Below are 12,408 nucleotides of genomic sequence, written 5' to 3'. Positions count from 1 at the left end.
GCCACTGATAAAAAAAAGAAAGCATTTTAGACACCTTCAGGGCACATTATTGATAAAATGATAGGTTAGATAATTTTAAAATGATTCTTTTCTTTCCTAGAGTGAGGTCAAATATTAAATCTATCTAAGTGCATACAGATGCTGCGGTAATAGTACCAAGCTGCTGCGCATACAATCATGTACCCTTACTCGTCACTACGTATACCAGCTCTAAGGCCACTTATATGGCAGACCGAGCCCTCCACCACTGGGACAGTCACGACCCAAAACAAAAATGGAATCCCCTACTCATGTATGTTCAATAGCTGCCATGCTGAGAAATGTGCTTCTGAAATATTTCTTTTTAAAAAATCCTTAAAAGCAAAGAAGAATAAAATTTCCAGAAATCTGAGCACATAGGTGATGCAGCTCCCTAACATGAGAAATGCCCTTAAATCTTGTCATAAATCGCTTGCTCACTTCTCTTGTGGACTCCTTCCTCAGCAGTTTCACAAGGGGAAAGGCCCCTGGGCTCACACTAGACCCCTTCTCATCTCAGCCCGCACTCAGGCTCCAGGAAGAGTTCTCACAGCATCGTGGTCTGAAATACCTTATACACAGTGACGACTTCCAAACAAGCACCCTCAGACTGGCTCCTCCCCCAAACCCTAAACTCACATCTACAGCTTCTGACTCAGCATCTTACTCTGATACCCTAGTAATAACCCAGCTGGAACATGGCTATGTTCCCTCTCCACCTTTCTTCATTCTCCTGCAAGTTATCACCAGGTATCATTCTATCCTCCCCAAGCAGGGTTCAGGTCTCATGAAGGCAAGAACTTTCACCTTCCACTGTCCTATATTGCAGTGCCTACAGTCTGCGTAGTAAGCATTCTGTAAGTATTTTTTAAATAATTCCAAAACTGACATAAAATGATGGTTAATTATCTAAACTCTTGCATTATTGACATCCTAGGAAAGCATGTCTATGGACTAGAACTTATCTGGTAGCTCTAGGTGTCCCCTGCTATACAACCACGCACCCACAAAGCACACCCATGCCAGGGGGTGAGGGGTGATCAGGCCAGATGAAAGCCATCTCCCTGGTGCGCCACATGAGGCCTTGGTCTGCTCTGTTGGGCCTGCACACGGCCCTGCTCCTCACACTCGGGTCATTGAGCTACTGAGACACAACACACCTGTGCCGCTTTGCATTTTTTCTTTCCCTAGTACACTCTAAGGACAAAAACTGAGGGATTATCTTGATTCCTCCCCTTGTGCTGCACATCTGGTCCATCAGAAAGCCTCGCTGGCTCTCCTTCCAAAATACATCCAGTATCTGCCTATGTCTCCCACCCCTGCTCTGCCACCTTAGCTCGAGGACCCTCATTTCTGCAGGGTGTGATGGCAGCCTCCCAGATACTCCCACTGTGCCTGCAGTTCATTCTAAACATGGTGGCCAGCATGCCCGCAGTCTGTCTCTCTTTCACCGCTGCTTTGCATCTTCCTGTGCCCCTAAAAGGCCACCATCTTCCCCGGTGCTCCTGCTGTGGCCCTACCAGCTCCCCGTCCTGAAAGCATTTGGTTATAATGGTGTTGGTAACAGTCTCTTCTGCCTTGGTACTTTGAGAGAAATGGTGCTCCCTCCAGCCCTATATTTGACCCCACACCTAGCAACACATTGGAGGTCTTCAACAAATGCCATCACAAAAAGAGAAGAGAAAACAGTCCAAAAATCCTGATTGCCTCACAGTCATTCAGAGGTACAAGGCGCCACCTGGGGCCTAGGACGAGACCAGGTACACCTGCCCTTGGCCTTCTGTTTGCTTCCTTCTTCTCATCTTCCTCCTCTTCCTCCTCCAACGAGTCCCCGTAACCAGAAGCCAGAACTCCCTCCTGACCAACACGGAGACAGAATGGCTGAGCACTCCCACTGTTTACCCCGGCACTGAAAAGTGAGTCCCAAAAGAGCAGAGGCATGGAGGACTGACGGACTGATGCCAGCCCAAGGCTCTGACGCCAGCCCAAGGCTTGGAAGCCGAGCGCCCTCACCCCACTGATGCTGTCAGGGTCACTCGCTGGGCCTCTCTGCATCTCAGTCTCCTAGCCCTTGATGCTGTGCTATACCTGCATGTTACACACTACGCAAGAGGTGGAAGGAAGGATTAAATGATGAAATGAATTAAGCAGAGAAAAGAAAAATGAACATTCATGAAAATCGTGCACGAAACAGAACTCTAGTAAACGGTTACTGGCTCGTTTTCCTTCCTCCCTATTTACACACCTGATGCTGGAAGTCATGCCATTATATGGACTTCTTCCATCAGAAGAAATTATATTCAATGAGAGCTGGAGATATAGCTCGGCAGTCTAAGCGCCTGCCTGGGAAGCACAAGGACCCCCGTTCAATCCCTGATAGCACACGCCAATGACATTGGCCCTGCCCTGGGCATGCTGTGCTGGCCACTGAAACTGGGTATGATGGCACATGCCTAAAATCCCAGCACTTCAGTGGGAAGGCTGAGACAGGAGGATCACTATGAGTCTGAACTGTGTAGCAAAACCCTGTACAAAAAGAATAATTTTTTTTGAAAAAATTATATTCCAAGAGAAAAATAATTTATTAAAAGTATCTGGTGATAAAGGTCAGTGATATTGGCAATAAATAATATATAACTTCTGCACTTAAAAGCATGAAGCACAAAAATAGATGTTTAGGGAGCAAATTTGCTTAACCAGCAGTGAATATTTAAAAAATGAAAATAGATTGTTCACAAAAAACAGAAAACAATTAGGTCACATTTTGAGGTTTGTTTGTGCCTATTCCAAATGTAGTAAAAAATGATCACTACTAACCACTAGATTGGCCCTACCCGGCATGAAATTCAAGTTCTCTTCAGAGTTCTGAATCAGTCGGGGGGCGGGGGGATGGCAGTGGGGGTTGCTTTCAAAGTCGTGCAATTTCCTTTAGCAGTTTCTAAAATTCCACTTTGGTTTTCTTGCCCACCACAAGCACTTCACCCCAGATGCTAAGGAGGGGAACAACCTAAATCAGCGACTACAGCCCAGGAAAGGGCTTGGGGAGCAGGCAAATAGTAGCCAACTGTTACAAGCAAGGTTTACACTTCCTGGGCATCTCCACACTTTTCTCTCCAACGCCTCTGCTTGGTAGGTATCTTTTCCCGTTTCCAGGTAGGTCATTTAAAGCTTAAAGTGGAAAATTATCTGTTTAAGACAACATCTCTAGCAAAACACTTAAATGAAGTTAAAAACATATCTTACGGAATCCCAAAGTAGAAGCTTTAGTATAATAAAGCTCTGCTCAGCCTTCAGCAAGACAATCCACAGCTCTTCTGCTAAAACCTAGGGCAAGGAGGGACTCTTTAAGGATTTCTAGGGCCTTATTAGATTACGTGGTGCAAAGAAGGAGGTCGTGAAAGTGATCTGATGCAAGAGCAAGGAAGGGGAGACCAGGGACAATCACATTAGTTGACAATTTCACTGTCAATACTGCAAGTGTCACCATCCCCTAAGAATAGTAGAGAATTCAGTGAGTAGGTTCCTGAAGAGCATTTTCAAAATTTAAACCCATGAATAAATTAGGAAGTAAAATACTAAAACAAAATTAAGTCCAGTGGATGAATGCAAAATTCTCTGAATCTAACAAGACCTAGAGCAGAGGAAATAGCTCAGTGGCATAAATGCCTGCCTGGCAAGTGCAAGGTCCTGAGTTCAATCCCTGGTACTGCAAAAAAAAAAAAAAAAAAAAAAAACAAGACCTAGAGAAGGCTCAGACAGTACTAGTTCTGCTTAGCTTCCAAAAACAGTTGAAGAAGAACATGTCGTGGTAGCTAGAAATAGACAAGAGAGCTGAGGAGAGCAGAGGGAACATTGTAGACCGCCACAGGAGAGCCACAGGAAGACAAAGTTAGAGTCGAGGACCAAGAACTTTTAAAATGGAATTAAGATGAGTAATAATCCTTCTCATTCCAACTCATGCAAATGGCATAAAATCAAGTATAAAGAACATCCAGAAGAAGAATATCCTGGGTATTCCTGAGAAGAATATCCAGACTTAAAGTTTCTGTTCAATTGAAGATTTGAGCTCTACAAGAAAATAAATGTGTGTACAATTACAATGTTTTCAATAAGTGGTCACTTCTCTTCTTATGAAAGTATTCTAGGACTTTCTTTTTGGCTGAGATCCTTAGTTTGACCAATGATTTGTTCCAAAAGAAAACTGCAACACAAATAGCCAGAAGCCAGGATTCTCTGAAGTTTACAAATCATTTTGGGGTTAAATGTACAAGTTTTTTTTCATAACCATATTGTCCTGCTATTATAGAGTAAATTAAAACTAAGATTTTAGTCAAAAAACTATTTTCTGTGTACTAGGAAATCACTTTGGTTGGGGTTCAGAACAACAGTAATTAGTCACTTCTACCTAATCAGTTCAAAGGGACTACGATGAGGGTTATACCTTGGCCAGATTAAAGCAGACAATTTGTCACTGACAGGGTACCCAGCTCAAGAGAGTCCTGCAACTCCACCTTCTCAGTCTCACGCTGGACACCACCGAGGTTAAGGGCTTGGTTTCCCTGTCACTTGTCATGGAACCCTTCTCAGTGGCAGGGGTCACCCTAGCCACGAGGGTGTCCACAGCATAACCCCGTGTTCAACAGCAGTCTAAGAGAAATGGGAAAGGAAACAGGAAGAAAAGAGAGGAGAAATGCAGAGGAGCGGGAGAAGAGTGATGGGGAGGAGTAAAAGGAGGAAGTGAAAAGGGAGTGCGCACAGGGTGGGAGAAATGAGAAAGGATGGAAGATGAGCACAAGGAAGGCTGGGAAACGAAAAAAAGGCAGCTACCAAGCAGCATCAGGGCAAAGAGGAGACCTACCAGAACATCAGGACCAAGAACAGCACCGCCTTTCCTACCCTCACTGTTTCATCTCTGGGGGAAAGGGAGTCCCAGGTCCTGTGGAGAATTACCTGGATGAGCTCGTCCAGCTCGGAGGAATTGACACAGGAGTGCTGGGATATGAACGTTTGCTTCTGGATCACAATGGTAGTCCTCTGGGAAATCTCCTGCGGCTGCTCCAGCGCCTTGAACACGGTGGCTCCGATGATCAGGTAGAGCACAACCACCAGGAAAATCGTGGAGACCGTCTTCCATTTCATAACATTAATGGCCGTGTCACTCTCCACCCGGGAAGCAAGCACTGTGGGTTTCGTGGAAAAGGAGAGCCTCGGTTTGGAGTTCTGGGCGGCAGATTTTGGATCCAGCAAGTCAGGTGCCGCCACTGACAACAACAGAGAAGGAGGGTTAGGCTGGAGGAGGCTGGAGGGAACGGGTTGGGCTGCTTCGCTAAAGGGTCAGCAGGACCTCTGGGTCCTCCTGGTGGGTGCTGGAACCTGAACCAGGAAGGCTCCGACTGGAGAATGCAGGACCCTATATATGGTCAGGGAAAGGGGGCTGGGTTTTCACTCTTAGCTGCCATTGGAGTTCCAAGGGGGGAGGAAAATACAGGAGTCATACCAAAACACTTAAAAAAAAAATAAAGTAATGCCCAAGGGCTTCATTAATTTTTAAATTAATATCTGTCCACCACTCAAGTCCATCAAGGCTTGTTGACCTTCCAAGAGCTAGTGGAACGAAAGGGCAGTTATGAATGTTAAGGAAGGTCCCTAGTTTATTACTGTTCTCAAGAACTTTATACCAAGAGGAATCAATATGAAGAACACCCTCTATTTTAAAATTTGTAATAATAAAGGGCATACCGTCATTGCAGCGTTAGAGATTGTGTGATTGAAACCTTACAACTCAAAAGACATCATTTTTTTTTCTGACAAAACATGCTGTAAATAAACCACTCTGTCCAGTCACTGGTGCTTGTGCTTCTCTTCCTAAGTGAGATTATGAAGTATCATCATGCCTCCTCCGACACATTTAAAAACTATACATCATTTCTAACCCTTGTGTGGCACAATCTGAGGTAGTCAAGAAAAGCTAAGTCCCCTTTCAACAGTGAATAACATCAGGAAAACAAAGTTAAAACTTGGACTCAAACCTTAGACTCTCTGTTCTCTACACAGACCTAATTACTCCATTAGAGTAATTATAGGTTCCCTTACAAGCTCTCACATACTCTGAGGTGACTCTACCTTCATTTATTATTTATCTCAGCTGGTCAAAAATATCATTAATTGGTCTCTTTTCAGAAAATACAAGAGCAACTAGGCTTCCAGTTGCTAAAAGGAAAATAAGCCATCTACTACAGAAAACTGGATTGCAAAGGTAACCCTGAACTAGAGTTGACAGAATGGCTAGAAGATATAGGACTTCAAAAGTCCAACTCAGATAGAAAAATCAATTCAGAGTCTATAATTGCTAGATATGAGGAACCTTGTTATCGTATATAATATAAGCTTTCTAAAATTATACCCTAAAATTGAAACACACTTCTAGGTAAGTATACAAGAAATCCCAATGGAGTTGCACCTAGCACCCAAACAACTACTGAAAGTACTTGAGGACAAGGTGCCCATAAAGATGCCAATTTTCACATGGCTGCAGCCCTGCTCTCTCGCCTAGCACCATACCAGCTACCGCAGTTCAAGTTCATAAACAGCATCTCCACTGGCGACCAGCTCTCCATACAAAGCCATTTGAGGCACTAGAGGAAAGTGCATTGTGAAATCATGGCAGGTAAGAGAGGTCCTCAACCAGCACAGCTCAGCACAGTTATCTCAAGGGACAAAATCTGAGCTCTGATGAAGACACAGGATCCCGATCCTAAGGACAGACTCCTCAGCCCTACAGCCCAGCCCAGTAGTTCCCTAAGATTCAGCCTTCTGCACACAGGTATGCACCTGGCTCCCTCCTGAACAGTCACCTGTTCTGAGGACAGTCACAAACCGGAAGGCACCTTTAAAACCTTCAGGAAGGCAATTTCATTGCAAACTAGCACTGTGTATGTGCTTATAATGTTTCAAATTTTACAAGACATACTTTTTAAAAATAGTACTCATATCAGCTAAAGATCACTGTCACCTGCAGACTCCCCAGCACCACCTCCAAGCTGGCTAGGGAGGCAGAGTGAAAATAAAAATAATAATCTAGAGCTAAGTCATGCTGGAAATAAAAATCACAGAAAAATACACAGGTGCTTCACGGTGTCTCCCCAGAGCAGCCCTTGTCAGCCTCTCCTCTGCGCTCTGCTCCGCGGCTCTGCTCTTCCACGTCAGTGGTTTCTACTCCGCAGAACTGGAAAGCACCAAGACTGTTTACCTTAACGCTACCAAATGCCGATCTGAGATCCACCAAAACACTGTCATCATCATAGGCTTTGTCAGCACAGGGTTTTTGAGAGAGAGAGAGAGAGAGAGAGAGAGAGAGAGAGAGAGAGAGGTAAACCAATATATTTCAAGGAGTTTAATTCGTTTAAGCTGTTGCCTTATTTTTTAATTAGCAGAAATACATCTAATGCACATTTGGCAGGCAGAATGGACAGCAATGGGTAAAATAAATAAATACATAAATAAAAGCAGCCTCTTCTCCGGATCTAACATGGGGAACCTCTGGGTTTCTGTCTTCCGTGTCTGAGGAAGATCAGGGACCAGGGTGGACCCTTCCCGGCTCTCTGCACCTTCAGACCCCCTCCCCCAGCACATCGCCGGAGTCCTCACCCAGCCGCGTCTCCGCTGCAGCCGCAAATGACCACCGCACACAGAAAAAAATGAGCTTTTTCTCTTTTTGCGGAAACACCACCATGCAGTGGGCAACAAGTGTGACCAGGGTCACCATGCAACCTGCCAGCGGGCCACTCTTCAAGACTGACCCTCTGCCTGCATCGCAAACTCTCCCCAGGTGTTCCAATCCAGACACCCCAGGCATACGCAAAAGCCCCAGGCGCCAGCGGGAGATGGAGCAGAAGCGGCCAGGGGATGGGTTCGCGTCCAAATCCAGATTATGGTCCAACACTCCGGTCGGGAAATGGAGATGGGAAGCGTATGCAGGCGGCCGGGGCCCGCGCCGCCGAGCCTGGGCCGGAGGGGGACCGGTCTCACCTCCTGCTGCGTAGCCGGGTCTCTCCCGCGAGGCGCTGGGAAGCATGGGGCATGCAGCATTCAAAATGCTTTTTGGGCAAAGACGGACTTGAAGCTTTTTTATTTTTCTTTTCTTTTTTTTTTTTTTTTTTTTTTTTTTTTTTTTTTTTTTTTTTTTTTTTTTTTTTTTTTTTTTTTTTTTTTTTTTTTTTTTTTTTTTTTTTTTTTTTTTTTTTTTACCAACACGCCATTGTACTCACTTATTCCGAGACGGGCTGCGAGCTCCCAGCTGCACGGGCAGGCATTTTCCCCGGCTTTGTTTTACAAGGTGGGCAGAGAGCGGGGCTGGACGCGGGAGGGGGCGTGGGGGAGCGTGAGAAGGAACGGAATCGCGGGAAGGAGGGGACACCGCGGGCTGGGCAGAGGGCGAGGCCGAGGCCAACTTGGGCTAGGGCGCCGCCGCCCCCGCGAGCGCCTGTGGCCGGCCTGGGTCGCCGGGATCTCGGAGCCCGGGTCCCCGCCACCCTGCAGCCGCCGCAGCCCCGAAGCCGCGCGCTGGGCCCGGGCTCCTCGCTGGCCCGGCCGGGGACGGGAGGAGCAGCCGAGCGCCCCGGCGTCTTTGTGCGCGCGCCTCGCATGTCTTTGTGCGTCCCCGCCGCGGGGGTGTGGCGCACTCCAAGCCGGGCCCGGCCACCCCCAGCTCCCCAGGGCTCCTTCGCCTGCGGGCGGGACGCCCTACCCAACCCCCCCGTCGTGCACCCCGGGGTCAGGGTCGGGGGCAGCCCCGGCTCACCTGCCGCCTCCCCTCGCGCGCGCCCCTTCCCGCGCCCTCCCGCCGGCTCCTCTCTGTCCCTTTCGGGCACGTAGCCCAGCCCCTGCCAGGACGAGCAACGGGATGTGGCGCTGGCTCAGAGCAAGGGTCCCCAGCCCCTCGCCTGTGGGCGTCTTCCTCGCCCTCACGCGCCCCCCTGTATCCCGGGGTTACGCAGGGACGCGGCCCGGTGGACGCCGACACTGGCGGAACTGGAGTGTGGGAGGATGCCAGCCTCCGGCTCTCACAGTGGCAAAGCACCTGGCAAAGCTTGGAGGTAGCCGGCAACCAGCCTCCCGCCTGCACTTCCAGTGGTGCCCGGCTTGGGCCAGGAGCTGTGATCTGCGGAACATCCCGGACCTGACCGCAAAGGAAGGCCGTGCAGCCCGCAGTGCCAGGGTGAAGTCACCGGGGGTGGCGGAAAGGGAAGAAACCCGGCCAGGTGCTCCAGAGAGACCGCCTTGCGGAGACTGAGGTTGCTCCAGGCGGCGGGGTGGGGGCCTCGACCTCAGCCTACACTTGGCGCCCCCGCCCCATTCTTGCCGGGCCTGGGTCTCAGGTACAGGCCGCGCCCAGCTCCGGAGGCGGAGACCGCTGACCTCGCGGCGACCCGGGGGCGCAGGAAGCGAGGCGGAGGGCGAGGCTAGAGGCTGGCCTCTCCGTGACAGGCGAATCCGCGCGCGCGCTGGAGCTAGCGGGACTTGCAGCCTTCCGTAAACTTTCTCTTTCTTCCCACTTTCGCAGCGGGAATCCTGGCTGACCTCCACCCTCCCACCCGACCGTTGTGTGTACTCAGGGAGCTCCCAGCCCTGCTCGCAGCCGGCTGGAGTATTTCCCGGTTGCAAGCTCTAACTAGGAAAACCATCAAAGTGATGATGGAAGGGTCTACTGTGAGACCAAACCCACCATCAACCATATAGATCCAGCACCTCACTGCCCTATTTTAAAAAAAGACTAATGTGAGTCGGTCTAGAACTTAAACAAGCTTCTTTTTTTTTTTTTTTTTTTTTTTTTCCGGTTTCTGCTCTCCATAGTAACAGACCTTTCTAAAATGTGAATTTAATCTTCTCAGTCCTAGACCTAAAATCCTTCCAAAGTCTCCAGATCACATGGAACTGCCTGAAGATCTGACTTATTCTTTTCCTCCCCAACTCTCTCTCTCTCTCTCTCTCTCTCTCTCTCTCTCTCACACACACACACACACACATACACACACCCTCACACACTCTCACATCTTACATGACTGAGGCGTTGAATCTGAACACATACACACCATACATGTACACCCACATAAACATGATAAAAGATTTACTTAGAGAAATAGGCTCACGCATTAAGGATCTGTCCATCTAAGAGCTGTAAGGCAGTTCTGGCAGCGTGGAACTCAGCAGAGACTTGAGACCGAGGGCAGGATTTCTTTTTTTCAGAAACTTTTGGCTCCTAAGTGTTTACAGGAGGCCCACCTGCACTGTCTAGGGTAATCTCCCTTCTTTAAAGTCAACTGATTGTAGATGTTAACCATATCTCCAAAGTACCTTCGTGGCAAGATATAGATTCCACATTAGTGTCTGATTAAATAACTGGTTAGTAAGGGCTAGGCAAGCTGCCCAACAGAACCATCCTTCCGGTTTCCACCCTGCTGGAAGTTTCCCTAGAGCGCCAGCTAGGTGGTGTCTTACCCTTTGTGTCCCAGGTCCACTTATAGTTCTGTCTTCACACCAACCAGGTTGCGTGTCCTTCCTTAGACCCTAGGCTCGTGAGGGCGTGACTTACGTCTCTGTTCACTGCACTATGTATAATCACTCATGATTGGTGATGATTAAGTGCAGGATGAACATCCAAACGATCAGGCGATTGCTAGTAAATAGCTGACATTATTCATCTGGTTGCCCTTTGAGAATTTGGAACCAGTTCATTTTAAGTATATGTCCTGGAAAAGACATAAATTCACTACATTCAAAATATTTGGCTACCTAGACAGGCTTTGTAGTCCCCAAATAAAATAATTCTTCCCTTTTAATTTTTTTTTTCCATTTTGCTCAATAATTTAGTAATTCTGTACTCCCCTGCCCCCAACTTTCTGGTTTCTCTGAAATTTAACTATACCCAGCCTGCTAGCTCTGGTCCTTAATGTAGTGGGCTAATTCTTATTGCATGTGGGGAGGGGCAGCTCACAGTTTAAATACCCCCACGTGGATTTGTAGATGCTCAGAAAGCGCTTCCTGTTTCCAGCAACCCCAGCGGCTGGGCAGCCTTTTTCCCTGTCTACTCAGACACAGGAGCCGTCCTCCATGAACTGTCACCATAACAGGTGTCCCAGGTAAGGGTGGCTGAAGATGTACCTTATAAAGGGGCTAGGATGAGAAAAGGAAAAGTTTCAAAACAGGAAGAGGACAGAAGAGGACCGCACCAGCAGGAATCTGCGCAAGGACTGAAGTGAAAGCACAGGGCACCCACGGACCCCGCGGTGACTGCAGCTCCACTGCAGCCCCTCCAGCGCCGCCCCCTGTACTCTGACCTCTGGGGAGCCCTCTTAGGCCAAACACGAACTTTCTGTGTGCAAAATAAGAGGGAAAGACCTGTTTGTATCACTGAAACTGAAGAAGTCAGGAAAAGGGTCGTTTATGCTGTTTAGTTCAATACCCACATTACTCAGGTCATACGAATCCCACCGTAGTGGGAGAGAAAAGGTAGGTGGATTCTTTTCCACTCATGTACAGTGCTACTCAACGTCCCTCGACCTTCTTTGAATGGGTAGGAGATGGTGAACCATATCATGAAATATTTAGCTCCCCCAAAATCTGTACAGACCCCATGTTGGTGCTTCAGATTTATTTTCTGATCCAACTACCAGTGTGAAGTCAACAGGACTCTAATGTTCTGTTTGCTTTTTACCTTGACTTCCTCAAAATGTCATAGAAGAAAGCAATTCGTTTAATGAGTACGCTCGTACTTTTTCCCCAGAATTCCAGCCTCTCTGGGCCTTTGCAGTTAGACTTCTGGGTTTTCCTTCCTCTCACATTTCTGAATATGTGAGTGTGCAGAATCGTTTTGTCTCTGCAACTATGTTTCTAATTTACAGAATGAAGATGATTTCCTGAATTTACATGAGATCATTATCAAGAACAAAGTGAGTTATTGTATGTAGGTTTTACATTACAAAGAAATATTAGAGACAACTTAACTTATATCTGTGGGCATGTTTAAGTAAAACTATTTATTAAAGAGAAAAACACATTGCCATTAACTGCCCTCGCAATACTTCGATTCACTCCAAACACACATGTCCCATAGTTCTTTCCACTTTCTGAAACAGTTCGGAAGTTCTCTTTCTTCAGTGTCTTTAGTTCTGCCAAAATTGCAAGTCATGGCAGCCTCAATGTTGTGACCTGGTTTAAAACATTTACTTCTGAAGGTGATTTTAACTGTGTGGAAGAGCCAGAATTACCACCGTGCTAGCTTCTGTGAATAAGGTGGCAGGAAACATACAGCAAACTTTTCAGAGCTTGCCTTTCGGTGGGCAACAGTGTTCACTGTACTTTGAATTGCACCTCATAAGGACATTCATGAAA

General features: G+C 47.4%; 1 protein-coding gene across 4 annotated transcripts in view; it reads right to left on the bottom strand.

Moving 5' to 3' along the window:
• Positions 1-8,559, bottom strand: part of Kcnk2 (potassium two pore domain channel subfamily K member 2) — a 149,029-nt gene extending 140,470 nt beyond the window's left edge. Inside the window, exons 1-2 of one of the 4 annotated variants that reach the window (XM_004626870.3) lie at positions 8,047-8,559; positions 4,969-5,279 (exon numbers count right to left, since the gene is read on the bottom strand). In XM_004626870.3, coding sequence (XP_004626927.1) covers positions 4,969-5,279; positions 8,047-8,092 — 357 coding nt within the window. In that variant the 5' untranslated portion in view covers positions 8,093-8,559. The other 3 variants (XM_004626872.3, XM_023710341.1, XM_012513749.2) reach the window with 3 other exon arrangements.
• Positions 8,560-12,408: the final 3,849 nt, after the last annotated feature.

Source organism: Octodon degus, unplaced genomic scaffold (assembly GCF_000260255.1).
Source record: "Octodon degus isolate 3935 unplaced genomic scaffold, OctDeg1.0 scaffold00017, whole genome shotgun sequence".
Classification (NCBI taxonomy): domain Eukaryota; kingdom Metazoa; phylum Chordata; class Mammalia; order Rodentia; family Octodontidae; genus Octodon; species Octodon degus.
The sequence above is the reverse complement of the archived record's forward strand: the minus strand, read 5'-3'. Positions and strand labels throughout refer to the sequence as shown.